The following is a 23,304-nucleotide window of genomic DNA, read 5'->3' on the forward strand; positions in this document are numbered from 1 at the left end:
AACAGGCTCTTAAAATCCTCAAACCAGCTGGAAGTCCTCCAGAACACTTTTCTGCAGAGATTTTCAGATTTTGTTTTCTTTGCATTTGAAAGCACTTGCATACATACAAATACATAATTTAACACCATTTACCGAATAGCAAAAATTCTTCTTCCAAGGGCTTCCAGGAGGATAAGTATCGGAATAATTAATGCTACAGGACAGTGTGGCTTTACCCTTATTTAGAGCAGTTGCCCGAGCAAATACCGGAACATCTCTCTTATGAAGAAAGGCTGAGGGATTTGAGTCTTTTTAGTCTGGAAAAAAGACGACTGAGGGGGGTCTTATCAATGCTTATAAATACTTAAAGGGTGGGTGTCAGGAGGATGGGGCCAGGCTCTTTTCAGGGGTGCCCAGTGACAGGAGAACAGGTAACGGGCACAAACTTGAACATAGGAAGTTCCACCTAAACATGAGGAGGAACTTCTTTGCTGTGAGGGTGGTAGAGCCCTGGCACAGGCTGCCCAGAGAGGTGGTGGAGTCTCCATCTCTGGAGACATTTCCAAACCTGCCTGGACGCGTTCCTGTGCCACCTGCTCTGGGTGACCCTGCTCTGGCAGGGGGTTGGACTAGATGATCTCCAGAGGTCCCTTCCAACCCCTGTCATTCTGTGATTCTGTGAAATGGCTTCACTTGGAGAAGGCTCCTTAATACATATTAAGTGACCTAACCCCACTGCATGCCCATTGAACTACGTTGGCCCTTGCCAAGAGAAAGGTTTGACACCGTGCAATTCCTGCAGCTGATGCTTGCCTCACATTTTCACGCAGCTGAGCCCAGCCCAGTCTGGGTGCTCATGCATGCTCATCATCCATCTATTTTATTTCATGGGATAGATGGGAGCCAAAGGCCTCAGCCCTTCTCCACCACATCACCGAGTGTTGCAGTCCTATCACAGCATCCCATCCAGTGGGAAAGAAAGCAATACACGGTCCCCTTCCCTGTGTCTACTCCCAATGAGAAACAGCTAATGCAGGCTCACTCCTTTCTAGTAGGTGACCATAGGAGGTACTAACATTGCTATTTGCACCACCTGGGGACTAGCAAAGACAATTTGTTACAGATTAAAGCAGCCTCAGGTTTAATTTAGTTCTCTGGTCTATCTTCTGGAGATGGCAGCATTTCTTACAGCTGTCAAATAATTCAGTCTGGTCCCTGATCTCATGATTTATTTTTTTGTTCTAATCTTTGCACTGTCAACATTTTTGACTGCATGTTAAACTGCTCATTTAGGATGCTTACCTTTGTGTGGCCATCTACTTGGTACAAAGCATATGAATATATTTATACGCATATATAAAAATACATATGTATACATAAAGGGGCAGACATGGCTGGCAATAGCTCCTTTCACTTGAGTTCTGGGATCCCAGGACCGTTGTTCACAGCTCACAGCAGACAAAGTACGTCACTCACAGAAGTAAAATGAGTTAATGTCAGCCCCGTCATGCGAGAGAAAGTGGCTTTCCCTATCACTACTGGGTGGGACCTCAGAAAGAAACTAATTTTCTCAAGGCTGGATAAAAATTTCTGTGAAAATTTGGAAATAAAAAAAATCACCAGACCAAAAACCAATCAAGAAGTAGTCAAATTTGTGAAACTTAAATATTTCATCAGCTGAAAAATAGGGGCAAAAAAGTAATGCATTTATTTGAAAAAGTCAGCTTTTTCAGGACAAAGAACTGAGCAGATACACTGCAGAGTTTTTAAAATCTCAGGCAAAGCTGAACGTGTTTTGGGCCAATTTTCCTCAGAGCTGGACAACAGGAAGGCAATTAGAACATGTGTATTTAACATGTCGATCACCTATCACTTAAAAAAAACCCACGCTTGTGAGCTGGGCCCCTCTTTTCCTTGCCAATACACTCCACCTGTTCACACCACATGGGCTGACACCACCTAGAAGTGTCTTGTAAAGACTTCATATTTTTGATGTTATAATTACAGCTGTTCACACCTTCTCTGGCAGAATCTTGTTGCAATCCCAAAGCTCTGCTGAGATGCTGCCGTTTCTAGTGAACCATGTTGAAATCTGGGCCAGGATTGAATGAGACCCTGCCAATTTTCCAGCCTGCTGGTTGCAAGAGGCAAAATCCTCAAAGCCTCCCTAAGCTTCCCAATTCTTCCTCAGCTTTCCCATCAGATGATTCACATATTTTTTGGCCAACTAGCATTGAATCAGATGTTTCCAAGTTGACCTATGCCCACAAAAATAGGCCAGGTTGGATGGGGCTTTGAGCAACCTGGTCTAATGGAAGGTGTCCCTGCCCATGGCAGGGGGGTTGGAACTAGATAATCTTTAAGGCCCCTTCCAACTCTAACCATTCTATGATTCTATGATTCTAGATTATGTCTCCCAAATGGCTGAACACCAAGGCATGGGATGGTTTGTACATGGGAAAAATCACCGTGATGCCTTGAACTCTCTTCCTTAGCCTTCCTTCCTGGTCAATGCCAAAACCAGGGTACTGGCTACAGAGATATCTGGTCTGACCTCATAGAACATCTCATCTTATGACAAGATTTTTATTGCGCTTTTAGTTTAGTCCACCCACAGTTTTCTTGAGCTTCAGTGGTTCAGCAGTGCTCGACGTCAAGGCTTGCAACCTCACCTCCCTGCAGGATGACTTCTCCTGCAATGCATCAGCATCCTGCAGCTGTGCTGTGGTCAGAGAGGATTCTGCATTGCCTGGGGAGGACGTGGGCCTGATCCAGGGCTGCTTAGAAGGTCCATGGCGCAGCTAAGAAATGGAGCTGAACATTGGACGTGTGTGAAACCCGCATGCGCCAACCCACATGCTGTGATTCAGGTCAAATAATTCCACCCTGTCCCTCTAATGGCAAGACAAAGAAAGAAGAAAAGTGAAACTTCCTTTGGAAAATTTTGCAGGAATTGCAATTTCCTCCAAGGAGAAAATGTAATGAGAAATATCCCAAAAATACTCATGGAAAACAATTCAGAACCTAGGAATTTTTAAATTAGGGTCACACTTCTTATTTACAATCCTTTTCTCCCTCCTGCCAGTGTAAGAGATTTTAAAGTCAGTATTAAGCACATTAAAGGAACAGAGCATGTGAAAATGGCTCACCACCAGGACTTTGAAAAGTTATAATACATTAGTAAAGCAGAAAAGAAACAGTTATATAGCATTTGCTTTTAAATTGCAATAAAGATTACTTCTCTTTTGGGTTGAGGTAGTCTTCTGTGTTGCTATTTTGTGCTACAAACCAAAATGCCTCAAGACTTAATTTGCATTTAGGTAAAGGGTGTGAATAAAAACTTGGTCAATGAAGTAAAGAAACAGTTAGAATCAAAAGCCACTTTCAGAAAGGGAAAGCCTACTCTTATCACAGAACACCAGTGAAATGCTAAAAGAATAAAACATAAGCACTGGAATGCTATTCACTGTTTTAGCATTACTAATTTGGGGATTTCACAGAATTATGAACATGTTTTTCCTCCTCTTTAACATAACAGTGTCCCTTTAAATCTAATAAAACAGAATAGCTCTCTGAGCTTGTTGTTAAAATACATGCCATATAATTATCTCTGCTGAATATCTGGATACAAAGATTACTGCAGTAAAATAAAACAGTCAAGTTCAAAAACAGGTTGGGGAAAAAAACCCACTATGCATTTGAATTTATTCTCATGTAGCAAAACACGACGAGTTTTGAAAGCACAGATCATTCAGCCTCTGCAGGAATAAAAAGGAGCATTAGGTGCCTGGTGCCTACAAAAACCTGTCTGAAGGGCTGTCAAGCTTTATATATTTCAGCATTCACTGATTACCTGGGTTGAGGCCAAGAAGAAACTCATCCCAGAGCTCAGAGAACTGTCAACAAATTATATGACTTTTTTTTTCCCTCTGGAGACATGGGGACTACTGAGGTTCTTGTTTCAGTGTAGGAATATTCCTGTTTTTACTGTCCTTTGCAGAGGCATTCAGTACCTGAAGCAGCTCAGAAATCTTGCAAGCCAAAGCATTAGAGATTCGGAAAGCCATTGACACACGCATTTCTGTTTGAAACTACTTATCTATCCAGCGATGCCTTAAAAAAAAAAATGAAAAAAAATCAATTTTTCAATTGAAAATTCAAGTTCGCAATATTAAAGTCCAAAGAGGGACTACACAGCAGTGCCCTGGCTTCTAACACGATTGCTCTAAAAGATATTACAACTGAACCACGCTGTCCTTTGAGCCGTGAAAGACTGTCCACAGCTTGTCACAGCTCTCCTGCTCTGAATGACTTTCACGCGTTGAGTGATTGCTGCTTGGCTTGCAAAGGTCAGAGGAGAAAACCATAAGCTCGAAATCAATCACAGCCCAGAGCGGCTTTGGCCTGGGCAGGCCCGTCCCAGCTTCTCTGTCTCTGTACTTGAGGGCAAAATGGAGAGATCAAATAACTTTAAAGTGGCAGTGCTGTCTTGGCATGAAGATGCTTTCTGTATGTCAAGAGGACAATAATCTGATGCTGCCCATAGGACAGTGTAGGAAAAGATCACTTGGGTTTTTGAGCCTGGCACCCATGTTTTTTTCATGCCTTTCCTCTCCAGGCAAGGATCCATTTCCAGGACATGTTGTCCTCACCAACAGTCCTGAAGGGGTTAAACGTGAATGCCTGGGCTTAGTGTCACACCGCCTATGGCAGGTCCCAGACATTCCCTATTATAAATTTAATGTCTTTAAACAGGTGCCGCATCCCACGGGTGGCTGATATATACCTCAGAGGTTATATTTGTTTCTCCTGACCCTGAAGAAGCACCAAGCTTCTTGCTGAGCAGGTTCTAACCTCACACCGAGCTGTAGTTTGTACCACTAAATCATAGAATCATAGAATGGTTTCAGTTGGAAGGGACTTTAAAAAGCATTTAGTTCCAACCCCCCTGCCCTGGGCAGGGACACCTCCCACTAGACCAGGCTGCTCAAAGCCCCATCCAGCCTGGCCCTGAACACCTCCAGGGATGGGGCAGCCACAGCTTCTCTGGGCAACCTGGGCCAGTGTCTCATCACCCTCAGAGTAAAGAATTCCTTCCTAATATCTAATCTAAATTGCTTAAAATGGTTACCCCTCATCCTATCACTACACTCCCTCATAAAATCCCTCTCCAGCTTTCTTATAGGCCCCCGTCAGACACTGGAAAGCCACTATATGGTCTCCCCAGAGCATTCTCTTCTCCTGGCTGAACAACCCCAACTCTCTCAGCCTGTCCTCACAGCAGAGGTGCTCCAGACCTCTGATCACCTTTGTGGCCTTCTCTGGACGCACTCCAACAGGTCCATGTCCTTCTTATGCTGGGGGCCCCAGAGTTGGACTCAGCACTGCAGGTGGGGTCTCATGAGAGCAGAGTAGAGGGGGCAGAATCACCTCCCTTAACCTGTTGGCCACGCTGCTTTTGATGCAGCCCAGGATGCAGAGGACTGAGCAGGGATTGGGAGCATCTTAACAAACAGCCTTGAGAGAGCGATGTTCCTCTGAACTTGAGCTCTGGGATAGCAAACGTCTCTCAGGAGTGACTTGGGTAGGTTGGACAGACAAGACAATCTCTCAAATTTCCTTCCACCATTTTTTTCTATGCCTTGTGTGTGCTTTAGTGTTAAGATGATTGGTTGTGACTGGAGAAAAGGCTCTGGAAAGCTAATCAGTTAGTGGTTTGTTGCCATGTAGGACCATGAAGATATATACATTATTTAAATGTCACTTCAATTTTGGTTTGAAGTCCTAAGCGGGATTTTGGGTAAAGATGCTTTGTGCTGCTCCTCTGAACAGCAGCCTTCACCACTAGTGGTCCTGAAAAAATCAGGAAGAGTCTGATGCAATTTAACAGTAACTGGGGGAAAGGAAGGTTTGTAAAGTGAGTGACATCATGTTTATTCTCTTTAAGCAGAATTTCTTGAGCCAGCTCTGATCCAGGCTAGTCACTGCAGCATACCCCTTCACGGTCCAAGAGGTTCAGATAACACCAGTGTGGGCAAATCTGCACCGTGACTTTTGCGCATCCTCAGCCCAGGGTACCAGGATGCAGATTTTAATAGTGGTGCATAGTCACCTCAATCAGTCTTGGATGCCGTAATCCTCAAATGCACCCTTACGTTAACGTGGGGAAGTCAGATGAAATTTCTGGAGCCACTTCCCAAGTGGTTAACCTGAAGATCCTATCCTTTAGCACCACCTCATGTCCAAGCTATTCCCTAACATCTAGCAGACTTAAACACTTCACCAAGTATCCGTATCTCAGCAAAGCATCCTCACCCTACGAAGGAAGGTGACAGATCCTTGTCTTACCTTGGTCTGGAACGTACAGAAGACATGAGTCAGGAATGGGTGCTCCCAAGCTAAGGAGAGGACTCTCTTCTCCACCATCGTACATTCAACGTCATCATCCATCAGCACCACATCCTTCTTCAGGGCTTTCACAGCAAAATACTGGTCTGTGCTCTTCAGCTCTGCGAGGAACACCTAGGGTGAAAACAGCTGCTCAGAAAGAGCAATGGTCTCCTCCCAGAGCTGGCCACACAGCCACACAAGGATGGGAGATGAGCTCTGGGGAATTCACTAGGGTAAACCTTAAAAAAGCTGATGTTTAAGGCACAATTCTGCCACTTTGTAGACTTCTAGTTTGTTCCCCACACCTGAAATAGTTTTATGAAGCTGAACCTTGGGAAAGGACGAGAAGGTCCCGGTGGTTACAAGAGCAGGGGCTACATGCCATACAGACAGGACGTGTCAGAGACCCAAACATTTCTGACAACAGAAACCATCTTTATGCAAATGCTTACAAGATACATTTCCTGTTTTATGACTTTAAATAACAAAGCACAGAATATTGCTTTGTCAACATGTGAAATGCAAATGCCCTGCACCAGATCCTCAGCAGGTGTAAACTGATGTCCACCAGTAGTTAGACTGATCTATATCAGATGTGACTTTCTCCCCTTCCTCCCAGTTAACATGAGACCTGAGCAGACAGGCTGCTTCGGCAGAACTTCTCTGAGAAGAGCAAAACACATCCCAGAGGAGTTAGGAACTCTGCCTGGTTTTACGGGCAGGGAAAACGAGACAGAGAGCAGCAGAGAAGGGTTTTTTAGAGACCGCAGAGCAAAGAATTCTCTGCTGGAAGGCAGTGCCAGTCCTGATCTTTACGCTAACAGCCTGTTGACACTGTTTCCCATAGACTGAATAAATAACGTAAGATTCATCAAAGAGGTCTTTGAAGTTCTCTACCAGACACTATTTACTGAGTAAGCTCAGACATGTTTTAGCCTTGACAAAGGTTTTATTTACCCTTTTGGCTACTGCTGCCTTTCACTTTGTAGCACTAGACAGAGAGTAGACTCCCTCTGTCTCTGCAGTGGATGACCAGAAATGCTAACAGTCCTGATGCTGCAGGCACCCTTTTTGCCCTTGTTTTTGTGCAGGGCACTGCCCTCCTGGGAAAACTGGGGAACGTGGTATATCTGGGACTTGTGCTGTGACTTCCAAGGTGCAGGTAGGCAAAACTAGACCTCATGCAGAGGGGGCTTCCTCATGGGTCTGGCCCTCAAGCTCCCAGAGCTGGAGAGACACCTCAGGCACTGAGATCTGCACACCCTGTCCCCTTTATGGGGAAGTGAATCTTGCTCCAAGCAAATAAGGGCGTCAGGAGCAACACCTACACAGGAAACTTGTGGGCGAGGTTTGTTGCCGAAGGGCATGAAATAGCCCATCTTCTTCACACCCACATGGTGCACTGCAGAGAGATGTAGATGTTTGCAAGCTTGGAGAGTCCATGTTAACCCAGGGGGCTGAAGCAAGGTATAGAATCTGCTTCCATGGGGTACTGAAGACTTGAGTAGACAAGCCCCTGAGCAACCTTATCTGATTAGACCTGTTTTGAGCAGCAGTTTGGATTAGAATCATAGAGTCATAGAATTGCCTAGGTTGGAAGGGACCTTTCAGATCATCTAGTCCAACCATCAACCTAACTCTGACAAAAACCATCACTAAACCATATCTCTAAGCACTACATCTACCCGTCTTTTAAATACCTTCAGGGATGGTGCCTCAACCACTTCCCTGGGCAGCCTGTTCCAATGCTTAATAACCCTTTCAGCGTAAAAATTTTTCCTAATATCCAGTCTAAACCTCCCCTGGCACAACTTGAGGCTATTTCCTCTTGTTCTGTCACCTGCTACTTGGGAGAAGAGACTGACCCCCATCCCTCTACACCCTCCTTTCAGGTAGTTGTAGAGAGCGAGAAGGTCCCCCCTCAGCCTCCTTTTCTCCAGGATGAACAATCCCAGGTCCCTCAGCTGTTCCTCATAAGACTTATTCTCCAGACCCCTCACCAGCTTCATTGCCCTAATGATTAGATGACCTCCAGAGATCTCTTCCTTCCTATGTAAATGTTTTTATGATATCTACGCTCTTGAGTCCAGGTTAGTCTGGGGTGTAGAGTTTGGGGTATTTTGGCTTAGCTCTAACTCGGATGTCTCAGCTGTGCTTCCCAGGCAAAGTGTAGACACGCCAAGTGTTTTCAAGTTTTGGAAAGCCAACACAGCAAATATTTCACCAGTTTAAGAATTGGCTGCAGCAATTGCTCCAGCTCACTTAGCAGGCAAAAAGCAGCCCTTTCTTTAAGGCACAGTTTCCACCTTGGAAAGGTTTGGGATCTGAGCAATGTGATACATAATGATAGTCATTCTCCTTCTTGGCTGTGAAAACACAATGGTGAGTTCCTCTGAAATTGCTTCATGCAGCTCTGCGCTGGCACTGAGTAACACGAATCCCCTTCCAGGGGACATCTGCAAGAAGGAGGAACAATCCACAATTCATCAAGATTAATGAATCCACTGAAAACAGGTGGTTCTTGTTTCAAAAGTACAAATTCTTGGCTGCTGCAAAATTTGCTTTATGCTCCAGCACAGATCGGAGCTGGGAAAGAGCAGTTAACGTTCCCAGCTGGGGACCTGCTGCTCTAGACAGGGGAGGTGATCCACACTCAACTTTTCAACTAATGCTTCCGCCTCCCTCTGAGCTTGCTCAGGAGTAGCTGCATGAAGGGGGACAGCACAGAGATCTTTCCCACCAGCAGCTCTCTGTGGATGTCCAGGCCCTGTCAACCTGCCCAGAAGGTTTCACTCGGCTGCTTTCCTCTCTCGCCATGGGTGCTCATAAGACAGCAAACTCATGGGGCAGAGGGAAGGGCAAGGAGAATCTTCATCTTAAGCAAGGAGAAGACTGGATTCAAGACTCGGCCATGCCAGATCAAGGGTTCTTTGAGGGCCTGGAGATGTTTTTTCTGAAGTGGCCTTCAAACCACATGCTATGTAGTGCCTTGATAAGCAATATGCAGAGCTATGCAGTGGCATCTAGTCCCCTGATGCTTACCTTGCCAAAACTGCCCTTTCCCAGCATCTTGTGTAGGACAAAATCTTCAATGGTTAGTTTTAGATGCACTTGGTGCTCTTCCTGCTCCTGGGGCTGTTGTCCAAAGTCTGACTCTATTAGAGACTCCCCCTTCATTGTGCTCTCCACCGGAGTCTCCCAGGAGATGCCCTGCGGCTCTGCAACACACATCAAAGCATTCAAATAAACCCCTGGAAATGGTCAGAAAATCCCCAGAACACTTGCAGGTATTGTGTTTAGAGCTTTAAAAGGATATTTCAAATAAATGAAAATGTGGTGGTCACATCTACTAAGTAGTTTGGCTCTGCTCACACATTGTTTTCTCTCTGGAGGAAATTTTACTCCAGTGTAACTCCACCTCCTTCAGTAGCATTACTCCCACTTTACAAACTCCATCTGTCTTTCTGTTTTAAGGCAGAAAAACATGACTAAACCATTCATTTCTGGCCACCTGTGTTCCTCATTCCTACTTGCTGGTTGCTGTTATGATGTGGTCCCATTTCTTTGAGGCCCTTTCAAGACTCTTGCCAAAGCTAGCATGTGAAACAGATGGGACAGCATTTCCGTACTGGGTCCTTGCTCTGAATGTGAGGCTCTGATCAAGTACTCCAGCTGTCCTGGAGTGGAACTACTCAGAGTGGCTTCAATACTCCGTTCACTTGGATGCACATGAACTTCTAAGAGATCCTGTCCCTAGCTGGATTTATCCCATGCACTCAAGTGCATGTTTGCTGTACTGTCCTAAATTGATGAGCAGCAAAAACACTACTCAGCAGACAAAAAAACCCACAGCTAAACCAGATGTGAAACCATTTGGGGCTTTACAGATTCACATCAGCATGGCCAGTCCTACTTGTAGAAAAGAAAGAAAATAATCTCAGACGGGGACACCATTTATTTCCCCCTGGGGGCCAAAGAGCACTATGCCCTTAGCTCAGATGTTACCAAAACCAGCCTTTGAAGCTCGGTAGCATGGTGCTGCACAGTACCAAACCCACAGCACTGGTATAATGTGGCTCTGCCATGCTTTAATTGGTGCTTTAACTGGTGCCTTCTCACATTTTGCCCTAGGTCCAGTTTCCAGGATATTATCTCCACACAGGGCAGTATTGACTTGCATTGAGAAAGTGGATGATGGTGGAGCCTGGGGTCTCAGCTTGACTTTTGGTTAGGGTTGGAGCTGAGGATCCACTGTCCCAGTCCTTGCTAGGTTTAAATATTGATGCACTTGTGTTCCTTTTTCCCCTCCCCTTTCTGGTAGATGCATTTCAGAGCTTGTGGAAGGCAGAAAAGCATTGTGTCAGTGCCATGACAGGTCTGCTGCAGTTATGGTACACTTCTTGGAGGGACATTATGAACCTTGAAGCTGGAGGGGTCCTGAAATGGCCTTTTACGTGGGCCACATGGGTCTAATGAAAGATGGTGGCATTTTTGCTCCTAATATCCAGAATTCTGTGACTCAGGCACAATGCAGAGAAATAATGGATCTCCCCAGGAGACTGCAATTTTTGTTTAAGGTCACTGATCCCCCAGTAACTTTGTCTAAGGTCTGTTAACCAATGGTCTTCCCCAACCTCTCATTCACCCTCCTAAATGTCTTCTCTTGTAGGGCTGTAGATCAGCTCCTGGGTGAATGAAGTGGGGACCTGCAAATGGTTTTCAAACCCCCACCCAAAAATATGAAATCAGAATGAGAATTGGCCATGGTGATCAGAAGGACTCCCAATCTCCTGTTTAGAGCTTGGTTTCTCTTTAAAGTTCTCAGATTTTATAGTCTACGAGTCCCAAGAAGGGAATAAATAGATTATTGCCAGTGAAGGTATGAGGTGCTCAAGTAGCAGGTCAGAAAGAGAGTTTAAAGCTGAATGAGTGGTGGTTGGTGTCTCATGTCACCAGATGTTGGGATGGCATGGGTGGCATGGGGGAATTGCAGGTTTATAGAAAGGAAAGGAACCAGGTTGAGATCTAGGGTATCTGCCATGCCCAAGTGATGTGGCTGGGAAAAGCTCTGATACCCTGGGATGAGAAAGGGCTGAAAAGATGCATGAAAGATTCAAAGGCTAATAAATTCACCATCCTTGTCACCTCCACCTAACCATGTACAAACAAAAAGATTAACAAAGCCTACTGTTCCATATCACTAGGGGAAACTACCTTTTTTTCCTGTTGTAGATGCTGGCAATGCCTGAAGCGGTGTTACCTCCTTCACAGGAACTGGGAAGCCAATTTCAAGAGGTCCATCCCTGGAGATATGTTCAGTGTCACGCTGACAGCGAGCCTGCATTCCAGAAAACAACAAATTACTTTTGAGCCAAATGTCATGTTCTGAGCTTACAGACACTGGCTTCTGGGGGTTGGAACAAGATAATCTTTAAGGTCCCTTCCAACCCAAACTGTTCTATGATTCTTGAGTGTGACTGTCACAGAAGCCAAGATCTAGAAGAGGTCTTCGCTTATGAGAAGAGCATGTCTGTACCTAATGTTTAAGGGTTTGGTAACTTAGAGGAAACCACAGTCTTCTGTGAGACGTGTGGGAGTGTTAACAGCTCTTTGTCCTGCCAGTATAGAGATCCCCTATTTTGGAAAGGGGTCTGAGTCCTTGGCTATCCACACAAAGGGCATTTTAATTAAAAACTTCCTTCCCAATAGTCCTCTGAAGAGAAATCTGGAAAAACACTAGAGGCTTGAGCATGCTGCAGCCTCATCCCTGCACAGAGTCTGGATGTCACCGTGTAGGACTCCTTGTACCAGGATGTTGCAGAAGGAAAGAGTTTGTCTGGATTCAAGGGTGATAAGACAAAAGCATGAAAGATAGTTCCTCTGAGGGCTACTAAACACTAAGACTCCACCTATGGCTCAAGAAGTCCCCGAAGTCTAAATCCCTGGAGATTAGAAGAGTATTCTGGGGAAAGTATCTAGTGTTCACCCTTTTCGCCTCTCAATGGTGACTCCAGGTATACAGTGCAAGGAACTGTAGGGAGGCAGCAAACAGGAAATAGAGAAGCAAGAGCAGAAAAAAATCCTCTTTGGAGGTTTGACAGCACTACCTATGACATAAAGGTGAGAAATATGCAGAGCTAAACCTGGTAGATAGCGCCTTAGGAACATACGGATGGAAAAGCACCTGCTGTATGGATGAAGGTGTTGCCTTGAGATAACCAAGTAACCTAAATATGGAGAACTAGGTACCTGTGGATTTTGTCCCTCTCTGAGGTTACTGAGGAGCTGAGAGGCATCCTGACAATCCTGATTTTGAACTAGAATCTCTAAATTCTTATATGGTTTTGGGCTTACAACAAGCAAATTTTCCTTCTTTTAATGCAATTTTCTGTGTTCATACAGTGTTGTTTATATGACTGTAGTATCTAGACCCTCTCCCCAAGGCCCAGGTCTCTTCATGAGAGTCCATGACCCTGGGAGTTTCATTCCAAACAGATCAGAGTCACAGGACGCAACCTCAATTAGGAACATAATGTAACTACAACTGTACTGAATCAGAGCAAGCGTCCATCCAGGTCATGTTCCATCTGCAACAGGGGTCAAGCAGACACCAGTTAAACATATAAGAAGAGTGCAGGCATGCAAAGTCATCTCCTGAGAATATTCTCCCTATCTCCAGAGATTTGCAGCTCAGAGATTTCCCAATTCAAAGGAAGCACTTTTCTATTATCAGAATTAATAATTGTGTTATTCCTGAAAGGATTTCTCTTCTATGAACACTGGAGATTGTCACTTGAACCCATGAAAACTTTTGGCCTCCACAAAGTGCTGAGATGAGCTTAACTACCTATTCTATGAAGGATCCATTTCCTAGTTTTTTTCTTTCAACTTGCTACCCACAGTGACTTAATGCACTTATTTCTTGCACTGAAACAAACATTGAACAATTGATCCTCCTTTCTCCAGGTTACTCAAGACTTAAAGTATTTACCTGCTGGGTGCTCTCTATCATTGCCAGAGCTTCAGCCATTAGCTTCTGGTTAACTCCACAAAGGTTTGCTACTTTTGTCTGGCACTTGTGATGGACGTTCATGCTACATGCTGAAAGAAAGAACAAGAGGTGTCAGGACAGCAAGGGACATCTAGGCTGTAAAGGGTTTGGCATCAGGTTGGGCAGGAACATGTGCTGCTGTTGGCCAAGGGCAGAGATCGGCCACATAAACAGCTCAAAGCCTGGGCACCATTTATGTCTCACAGGATGGCACTCAGGTCGTTTTCTGGTTCTCTACAGAGATGAAATTTTTTTATATCTTCTAGGCAAAAGGTTGCATTAGCCTTTGCAGCTAAAGTTACCAAAACTCTACAGTTTATCAGCTCAGAGACAAACCATAACCACAGAATAGGCTCTCCCTGTTGGTATAGGATTATGAAGATGGTGAAGTGTCTTGGGTCCATCTGATAGTGGAAATAGAGCATGCAAGTTGATACTAGGAGTGATTTTGGAAGACCAGCAGTGTCACTGAGATGTTCTTTGCCTCTCCGGGAAGTGATTTTTCAGCCTCATGGACCACATATCTTTCTGTATCCTGACAGTTGTCGTCCTTGAAGAATGATCCTCCTTGAAGAATGGTTCTCTTGACCACTCCTTCACCACCCCGGATGCCATCTCATACAGGGCTTGTAGAGGAGTGTGCTAAATGAGATTTGGCTCTTCAGATCACACCCGTGTAAAGACAACAGCACACTCCCATGCTCAGCTTGTGCCACGTACATCAGGGACTCACCATCACACTTCAGTCCCTGCCGTGCAAGGCCCCAGAGGAGTGTGCCGCAGTGATCACAGAAAGTCGGGCTCTTGTAGTTGTAGACTTTGAAGCGGTGAGGCATGTCAATCTTGAAGCGCTCTTTATGGAACTGCAAGAGAAAAGCCGTGTTGGCAATTCACTCCTCTCCACCTCAGCTCTGCATGGAAAACCAACAGCCCCCAGGCTTGTACCACAGAAGATGGGATTTCTACTGACATGCTTGGGTATGACCATCAAGAAAAAACTACCTATAACTATCACTCAGATAAACAAAGCCAAATATTGATACATGATGTCTGTGGAATTCAGCGGGAACTGGGTAATTTAATACCTGGGCTTGATTTATCTGACCTGATAGCTGCTTGCATCTCAGCTATGCACCCAGAGTCCATTAATGCTCAATGGAAGAACAGGGGTACTTTTAAAAATTATTCATCCCATCCTGAAATGGATGTCAACATTAGTTTTCATGAATCACGCTTTGGAAGACCCTATTTTTCTTCTTTTGGGATCTAGGGAGTCAAAGGTGATGACAAAGGTGGATAATTCTACCCTGCAGATGTCAGAAGACAGGTGAGGTAAATCTCATGTCTAAAGACTGTAAAAAGAGAGCGGAAGCCAGGATGGGACTGGAAGCAAACAGAAGCTATGGGACATAATTAAGAAAAAGGGAATAGTTCTATCAAGAGTTAAAGTTCCACTTTTGCCCTCCAAAAGAGGTTTATTATAAACTGATACGAGAAAAATAAAATAAATAATAGTGGAGATACTAGATTTTCCACTGACTGTTTGGAAATCTCAGATAAGAGAGAGTGGGATGTTAAAATACTGCTTTGAAAACTCAATGTGACGTCCTCCCTAACATCGGATAGTGAAGAATTTCCTCCAGTAAATCTCCACCTCATGTCGCTCACTTCCCTCTGAGCTGTACTTCATACATTAGAAAAATGTCAGTTCTGATTCAGCAACTGCTTATTCAGTGGCTGCATTTGGGTAGATCACAAGTAGGAGGTAATGAAACCACTGGGAACGTAAAAAACAAAGGGCACAGATCAGATCACACAGCTTTTTAGTTCAGTAGCACCTTTTGCTTCATCAGAATTTGTTTTACAGCGATAGAGGAGAGATCTGAATGACACCCAAGTTTTTTTAAAAGCAGACAAGTAATAATACATACCATTGTTTCTCTGCTATTGATTGCTGATCCTGTACATTTGGCTATTACTTTATCAATGCACTTCTTATGAATGGCAGCATTACATTCTGAAAGAAAAAGTATGTCACGGTGTTAATAAAAAAATGCCTTAAGAAAAGATCAAGTAAAAAATGATAGTAACAAAAAAAACCAAAAAGGTTTCTTACGTCTGCATTGATAGCCTTGTTTATTCAGTCCCCTGAAATAAACAGAGAAACGGTTAATTCTGAATTTTCTGAAAGCCTCCACAGAAGAAAGGGGAGCAACGTTTATGAAAGAAACAGAATAAAACACCTTTACTTTTTATCAGTCTTTATAGAGCTTCTCTAATCTAAATATCTTCATTCAATCTAACTGTGGAGTGATTCTCAGCGGTTTTCACAGCCTTTTCAGCACATATTCACATTCTGAATTTCACAATAGCCAAACAGCAAACTGGGCTGATGAGAAATGTCTGTGCATTTGGCCAAAACCAAAAATATTTATAAAAAATAAACAAAAATTAAAGGGAATTTTCACAGTTGCAGGTACAAGTAATGCAATAACTCCACATGTAAGATGCCAAGGGTCCAGTCCTGCTGCCTTTGCCGACCGCAGGAGCACAGATATTCACTGGAAAAGCAGAACTGGTCTCTTAAAAGGGGAAAATGCATAGATCTGATTTCATTTACCATACAAACTCATGACAGACAGAGCAGAAAGTGGGTTGTGGAAAGAAGGTGGCCGTGAACTCGTGACACTTGACATTATGGATTTTGGCCTGTTTGATGGCTCCCCTGCGTTGGTGCAAGGAGAAAAAGCCTTCAGTCTCACAGTCAGCCAGGTCCTTTGCATCTGGGGGAAAGGAAACAGAAGATTTATTAGGGTACCCTGTCCTGATTGGGCACCCTAAGAAAATGCAGCTGACAAAATACTAAGTGACTGAAGCCGATGATGCGCTCACAGGAAAGAATATTTTTAAGAAATACCATTTTATGAAACCCACACAAGGCTCGTTTGGATTTTTTTTAATCTATCATTCCTACAGGGATACCAAAATTTCTTTAAATTTGGGACTCTGAGCTCCCTTGAATATTCATAATGCTGCTTTTGAAATGCAGACCAGAAATTTCCCAAGGAGAGATAATTTGCGGTTAAACATAAAATTCTAACTTTGTATAGCACTGAATAATCATGCCCTAAAAAAGATCTAATTACATAAAAATTAATATTTATCTATATATGCACAAAACCACACATGTGTATAGATATAAATATAAAAGTGGGTATTCAACTGAATCCTTTATGTGCGCATGTATGTGTGCGTGTGAGTAAGCATGTATGTATGTTCCCCGGATTTTCTTTTTCTTGTTATTTTTCCATGCCAACAATTGCTTTGCGGTTTGCTGTGTCTACGCCATTATTCACAGTTCACATTCGAACCTTTCAGAAGAGCAAACAAACCCATTCTGACTACACATAGAATCACAGAATCTTCATGGTTGGAAAGGACCTTTGAGATCATCGAGTCCAACCATACACACACACAAAAAACCCCCACCCTACAATCTCTGCCACTAGAGCATGCCCCGAAGTGCCACATCTAGACGTTTCTTAAACACCTCTAGGGATGGTGACTCGACCACCTCCCTGGGCAGGCTGTTCCAGTGCCTGACCACTCTGTCAGTAAAGTAATTCTTCCTAATATCTAACCTAAACCTCCCCTGCCGCAACTTCAGACCATTTCCTCTGGTCCTGTCATTATTCACCTGGGAGAAGAGGCCAACCCCCACCTCTCTCCACCCTCCTTTCAGGTAGTTGTAGAGGGCAATGAGGTCTCCCCTCAGCCTCCTCTTCTCCAAGCTAAACATGCCCAGCTCCCTCAGCCTCTCCTCATACCCCCACACGTGTGCACTTATATATGTACTTGTGTCTAGAAACCTAGATAAGCACATAATATCTCACACTCAGTCTCTGTTTTGTTTTACTCATGCATTACACAGCAAGTTATATAGTTATTCTGTGGAAACTGCCCCCCTGTGTGATCTGATGCTGATCTCGTTATTTGTAATACAAACACAACTCACACTTTCTATACTTTGGCCTCTCTGATATCTTATAACATATAAGGAGGCAACAACAGCCTATACTACATTAAAGGCAGGAATGGATGAAGAAAATATCTGTACGGACATGCTATTAGCTGCTTACAATACTTCTGTATTTCTATAAATGGAAGGTTCTTCTAGATACCTACAGCATACAGCTTCACCCCACATCTGTGAAAGGCAGCAAGAACTTGGGCATCAAAGACAGGAGAGTAAGACTGAGCATTTGGATTGCAACCCACTGTCTTCAACAAAGCGAAATGCATTTCACGTGGACATTGAACTCTGCAGGTGGGATTTGGTTCCCAGTGATGACGTGTAAATGACGGTGTGTCCCTTGTCCAGGGTGACTAAACCACTGCCACATCCCTGGAGGTCGAGCTGGACCAGGCAATGGAGCCCAGTGAATGACTCGGTTCACCTTGCAGCAGAACTCTGAATTTGATCAGGTTCTTTTCCTGTTTTGCCTAGATTGCTCTTGATCTTAAAAGCCCAACTAAGACGTATACTTGGGTGTTGTCAATCATAAATTATATCCCAGCCTTTACATCTGCCCTATAATGCACACCGTGGCACATGTTGCATGCATATATACAAGTAGAATGATTTCAGAGGAAACTGGCTCCTTATGTATCTATTCCATCTTACTCAGTGTAATGAGAAAATCTACCAAAATCTGCCTTGCAAATCACAGAGGAACAGTCAATCTTCATCCCCACCATACAATAAAAATTGCTTTTCTGCCATGTTCATTTCCAACCATTATGATAGTTCCTATGAATAAATCAGTAATAACACAGGCACTGCTTTCAGTGAAGACACCGTGTCTGCCCCACATAACCAGAAATCACATCTATCAATTAACAAACAAAATCACTTGCCGCTTATTTCCAGGAAGTATCTTGCATTCATCAGCATTCGGCCTTGAGGTTTCAGTTCTAGCTGATTGAGATAAGTGAAAAACAAGAAAAAAAGACCAGTGCAATCATAAAATAGTCATTCAAAGAAGCAACAATCATTTCAGATGACTCAAGCTATCTCCTTTTCCCAGTGGGAACTGACGAATGCCAATGAATGTTAATTTTTGGGTTGCCCATACCCGCATGGGACAACAAGGCAGGGTAGGAGCAACTATAGAGAGAGGAGGCTAGATCACCTCTTATGAAACTCTTGGAGCGGCATGACACAAGAGATAAATGTGACTAAACCACAGAAGCTGCACGCAGGTTTTTAGACCCCAGATTAGGACCAGCATTATCTATACAGACAACCTGTCATTCTCAGTGGATCTTGCAAGGGGAAATGGAAGTACCCTGAAAAAAATCCAGCCAACTTAGGTACTTAAAAGATGCTGAAATCTTTTAGAATTTTGGTTCTGCAAATCTCACTTGCATTTCAGTCAATGTGAGTGATGCTACAAGCTTGCTCAGGCATTTTTTGGGCCTTCCCACTGGACCTGCAAATTCCCACCTATCTGAACCCCCATCCATAGGTGCCTTTGTAAATCTGGATCCGCTCCCCTAGGAATAAGGAGGCCTACATTCAAGGATTTCTTCAGCCTGAGAACAACAACTGTGCCTTCCCCCATCCACCTCCAGCACAGTCTGAACAAGGTTACCTCCCCCTTCCAGGTGAAGCACTTTCCATGCACATAAAAGCAAGAAAAATGTTATTTTCTCCCCTCATGACCCTTGCAGGATGGGATATCTGGGACCACCCTCTCTAGGTTGTGACTTGTATCGGGCAGTAAATGGACAGAAGATCTCGGGAGCTGCTACCAGGCTGGGACACAACAGGACCGGGATCTCCCAACTCCATTTGACCTTGGGTCTGTTACTCTTGCTAAAAGCAAGAAGCATCCCAGCCTATGTATCCCCTCTCCTCCTCATCAGACTGCTGCCTCCCATTGCTTTGGAGCCTGGCGTTGGAGTGATGCTGAGCAGAGCCTTTTCGTTTTCAATTCCATCCCTAAGTATCTCAGTTCCTTCCAAGTTTTGTATTAAATGTGCAAATCTCTACCAAATCTTGCTCTTAGGTCTGTTAAGTGACCAAGGCCTTTTTGATTTTTCTACCCTCCGCATAACCCAAGCAGCATAGCCCGAGAACTGGCATGAGAAATAAAACAAAAAAGAAATTCCAGGAAATTAGTTTCTTTCCAAATGCCTTTCCACTTTATTTTTATTCATGACATGGCTACAGAATACTACATGTTAAAGACTATTATTAAGAACTTTCTTGCTTGGACTACCAGGGAACACAACCTTACATTTAGCATCCTTAAGAAGGCTGTTACTTCAAATTTACTCCACTATAACTCCAGTGATTTTAAAGGAGTTCCTCTGGCATAGCTCTTGAGTCAGGCAACTGTGCATCAAGTACTTGATAGCAGATTAAATTTTTAAAGCTCTTTCCCCAGAGCAGATAAAATAATTCACATTTAGCCACTCATATTACCATCTGTTCCCAATGGGTTTCCTAAGCGAAGATGGATACGTGGGCACGTGAATCAGAATCCTTGCTAACAGAGGGCATATGTTTCAATATAACAGCACCAGGTAATACAAATGTGCCATGCTCTGTTTTTTTTTTTTTTTTCTGATATTAAGTCTTTCCTTCAAGATATACCCAAATAGACTCAAAACGTTATTCTTTGGATGGCAGCCCATTCCTCCTGCCCTGCTGGTTCCAGTCACAGCCTGGCATGGACACAAGGTGTTCCCCTGCCCCACAGCAGCTCCCCATCACATCCTGCAAGAGGAGGTAATGATGCTCACCCATATCTCCGTCTTCCCATTGCTCTTTTTGCACCTCTCCGCCAGCACCTTGAGTTCCACTGTGGTCTCTGAAACCATTTCGGCACTTTTGTCCTTGACAACGATGTGCATGACCCTGCCGTTGTTGATATGGGCGTCAAAAGTGCTGTTCCAGGGTGGGTACATGGTGGGCTTCTTTTGCACGTACACTTGGCCATTTTCTGTCAACAAGAAGTGATTTGGATTGACTGGACTTGCTTCTTATCTGCGCTAAGGCCACCACTCTACAGTTCCTGAGACAGATCTGTGTTACTTACCCACTTTAAGGGCTCTCTCCTGGCATGGTGTGTAACGGACCATGTTAGAGTGTCTTAGGAGATTATGTGAAGTGAAACCTAGGATGGGATTCATCTTGCTTAACTTTAGGTGTCTACAATATGTATGCCCATATCTGAGCTGTCTGAACATTGGCTCTGTTCGGAGCCAGTGAAGAGGATATATTCAATATAAATCAATGGAGTCAGGGTGTGTTCATTTGATCAAATAGAGACATCTACCTTAGAAAAGATAATTTCCATCCTTGACTCCATTAACTCTATTAAGTAGGTCTCAAACATAGACTCTGACACCAAAGATACTCACATCTGACCAAGGGAATCTCATCCCAGATAACCAGCTACATCTATCACCCGTCCCGCGACAATGCAAAATGAGACTGGTTTGCTTCAATCCCCACAAAACCTGGGTGCACTGAAGGTGCTGCTGGAGGTTCAGCTGGAGGACACATCCAGTCAGTTGCTACATCTCAGCTAACTCTGGGATGAACTTTCTTGCAGACCTGCAACCACATCCACAGTGATGTAGAGTTTTCAACCTACCAAACTTTTCCTGCACTTTTTCCTCATCCATTAATTCCTTTTCCTCCACAGCAGACACATCTTAAAGTGGTCATGGGTAAAAAATGGGCACCTCTGAGGCCTAGCATTAACTTGCAGAGAGTTATCTCTAGTTAAGTTCTCTTTGAAAAGAGTCTCAGCCGGTTTTATTTCACACAGCCTGTTTTAATTCATACAGCCCTGTAAAAGTCTCAGATGCTCACTCAAGGTAAACTCTATTTCCCAGTTGCCCTCTGCAAATTTTCAGCCCATCAAATGCTGAAGCTGGAGATATAAGAGAATAAAAAGCAGTCGTGTGAGCGGCAGACCTACGACTCCTGTCTCCTCAAGTCCCTGCTCTTATTTCCAATAATCCCAGCCTTTCCCTCATCCCATGCAGCTGGAAAAGCCCATGCAGCCGATACCCTGGAATGTGACACGTGCTGGAGAAAATCCTTCCCTAGATGGGAGGACTAATTCAGGTTTCTGTCCTCTGCTCAGCTTTGATTTACACAAGCTGGAATTCAGGGATTTCTGAAGCTTGTATCAAACCTCCAGGATGGATTAGAGTTGGTAAACAAGCTCCAAAGTTCTTGGAGGCAGGTGAGGAGAAAAAAGGAAACAGGGATTCCTGAGTGTGTAATATTCGTCTCAGGAAATGAGAGAATGTTTACTGGGGAGAGAACAAATATCAGGGCCGTGAGATTATAACAAAAATCTCCCTTCACCACTAGGTACACTGGTTTCCTATGAAAGGAGAAACAACTGCCAGAGCCACTGACGTAAACTATACTCACTGGATAAGTTTAGGTTGAGAAAGCAGTTTCCTGAGGAGAGCCATGCAGGATCCTGCAACCAATATTGACTCATTGAAATTTTACTCCACGAGCCAACACCTGGCTCTTGGGAAGCAGTTTTGCACTTGGGTCACAGAATCACAGACTGGTAGTGGTTGGAAGGGACCTCTGGAGATCATCTAGTCCAACCCCCTGCCAGAGCAGGGCCACCCACAGCAGGTGGCACAGGAACGCGTCCAGGCAGGTTTGGAATGTCTCCAGAGATGGAGACTCCACCACCTCTCTGGGCAGCCTGTGCCAGGGCTTTGCCACCCTCACAGGAAAGAAGTTCCTCCTCATGTTTAGGTGGAACTTCCTATGTTCAAGTTTGTGCCCGTTACCCCTTGTCCTGTCCCCGGGCACCCCTGAAAAGAGCCTGGCCCCATCCTCCTGACACCCACCCTTTAAGTATTTATAAGTGTTGATAAGGTGCCCCCTCAGTCGACTTTTTTCCAGACTGAAGAGACCCAAATCCCTCAGTCTTTCTTCATAAGAGAGGTGTTCCAGTCCCCTCATCATCTTGGTAGCCCTTCGCTGTACCCTCTCCAACAGTTCCCCGTCCCTCTTGAACCGGGGAGCCCAGAACTGGACACAGGACTCCATCACATAACTTCCACTGGAGCTATGGTCCACTTGGACCATCATCACTGGTGACATAGTAGAACTGAGCAGAGATCATCCCTGTAAAATCACTTCTTATCCTTGTCCTGCCCCGTATGGCAAGTGCTTGAGCAGCTAAATCTTAGGTTCAAATTCAGTTTCCCCAAAGGTCAGATCACCTCAAGCTAAGGTGAATCTGCCTCTATCAGTTAACCGTCTTTTCACATACACAGATTTAGGCACTCACTTACTGACCTCATTGTCTGCAGGCTTAGTTCATACCCATCAAGCTTGCAAATATACATACAACGTGCTCTTTCAACAAAAGCAGACAAAATCAGACATAAACTTCCCAGCATCACGGAGAACAGAAATCCCAGTAAGGACCGTTATTTCTTTGCTACATCCGTGAAACTCCATGGACATGAAACACAGCACTTGGAAAACAAGTGCTTGGTTTGCATCGCGCTCCAAAAAACATACGGCTTAAATAAACAAACCCTGGAATGTGAACGAACTGGCCAATATATGGGATCAGACAGTTACCCCCAGCACATCCCCGCTGACGTCTGTGGAATTCCGCCAGGGATTAATCTAACCCTGGGTTCCTGAAAAATAAAATAGCATCTGTCTTTGCTCGGGCAGCAGCTTCCACTGTGGCTGGGAGCACTTTTCCTGGAGGCTTGCTGAGTTCAACCATGGAGCAGGATCTTTCATAAAGCAAATGTCACCGAGACAGGTGGTGAAATGGCATCGGGCCAGTGGCTTGTGAAGGCAGAAGCCA

General features: G+C 44.3%; 1 protein-coding gene across 2 annotated transcripts in view; it reads right to left on the minus strand.

The window, feature by feature from the left end:
* PRKCQ (protein kinase C theta) overlaps positions 1 to 23,304 on the minus strand; it is a 69,138-nt gene that overhangs the window by 19,716 nt on the left and 26,118 nt on the right. For both annotated transcript variants that reach the window (XM_074573218.1, XM_074573217.1), the window contains 10 exons: positions 20,231 to 20,430; positions 18,338 to 18,398; positions 16,041 to 16,203; positions 15,537 to 15,568; positions 15,352 to 15,437; positions 14,154 to 14,283; positions 13,361 to 13,470; positions 11,584 to 11,707; positions 9,412 to 9,587; positions 6,328 to 6,501 (listed from right to left, as the gene is read on the minus strand). In XM_074573218.1, coding sequence (XP_074429319.1) covers positions 6,328 to 6,501; positions 9,412 to 9,587; positions 11,584 to 11,707; positions 13,361 to 13,470; positions 14,154 to 14,283; positions 15,352 to 15,437; positions 15,537 to 15,568; positions 16,041 to 16,203; positions 18,338 to 18,398; positions 20,231 to 20,430 — 1,256 coding nt within the window. The remainder of the gene's footprint in view (positions 1 to 6,327; positions 6,502 to 9,411; positions 9,588 to 11,583; positions 11,708 to 13,360; positions 13,471 to 14,153; positions 14,284 to 15,351; positions 15,438 to 15,536; positions 15,569 to 16,040; positions 16,204 to 18,337; positions 18,399 to 20,230; positions 20,431 to 23,304) is intronic.

The sequence above is a fragment of the Larus michahellis genome, chromosome 1 (assembly GCF_964199755.1).
Source record: "Larus michahellis chromosome 1, bLarMic1.1, whole genome shotgun sequence".
Lineage (NCBI taxonomy): Eukaryota > Metazoa > Chordata > Aves > Charadriiformes > Laridae > Larus > Larus michahellis.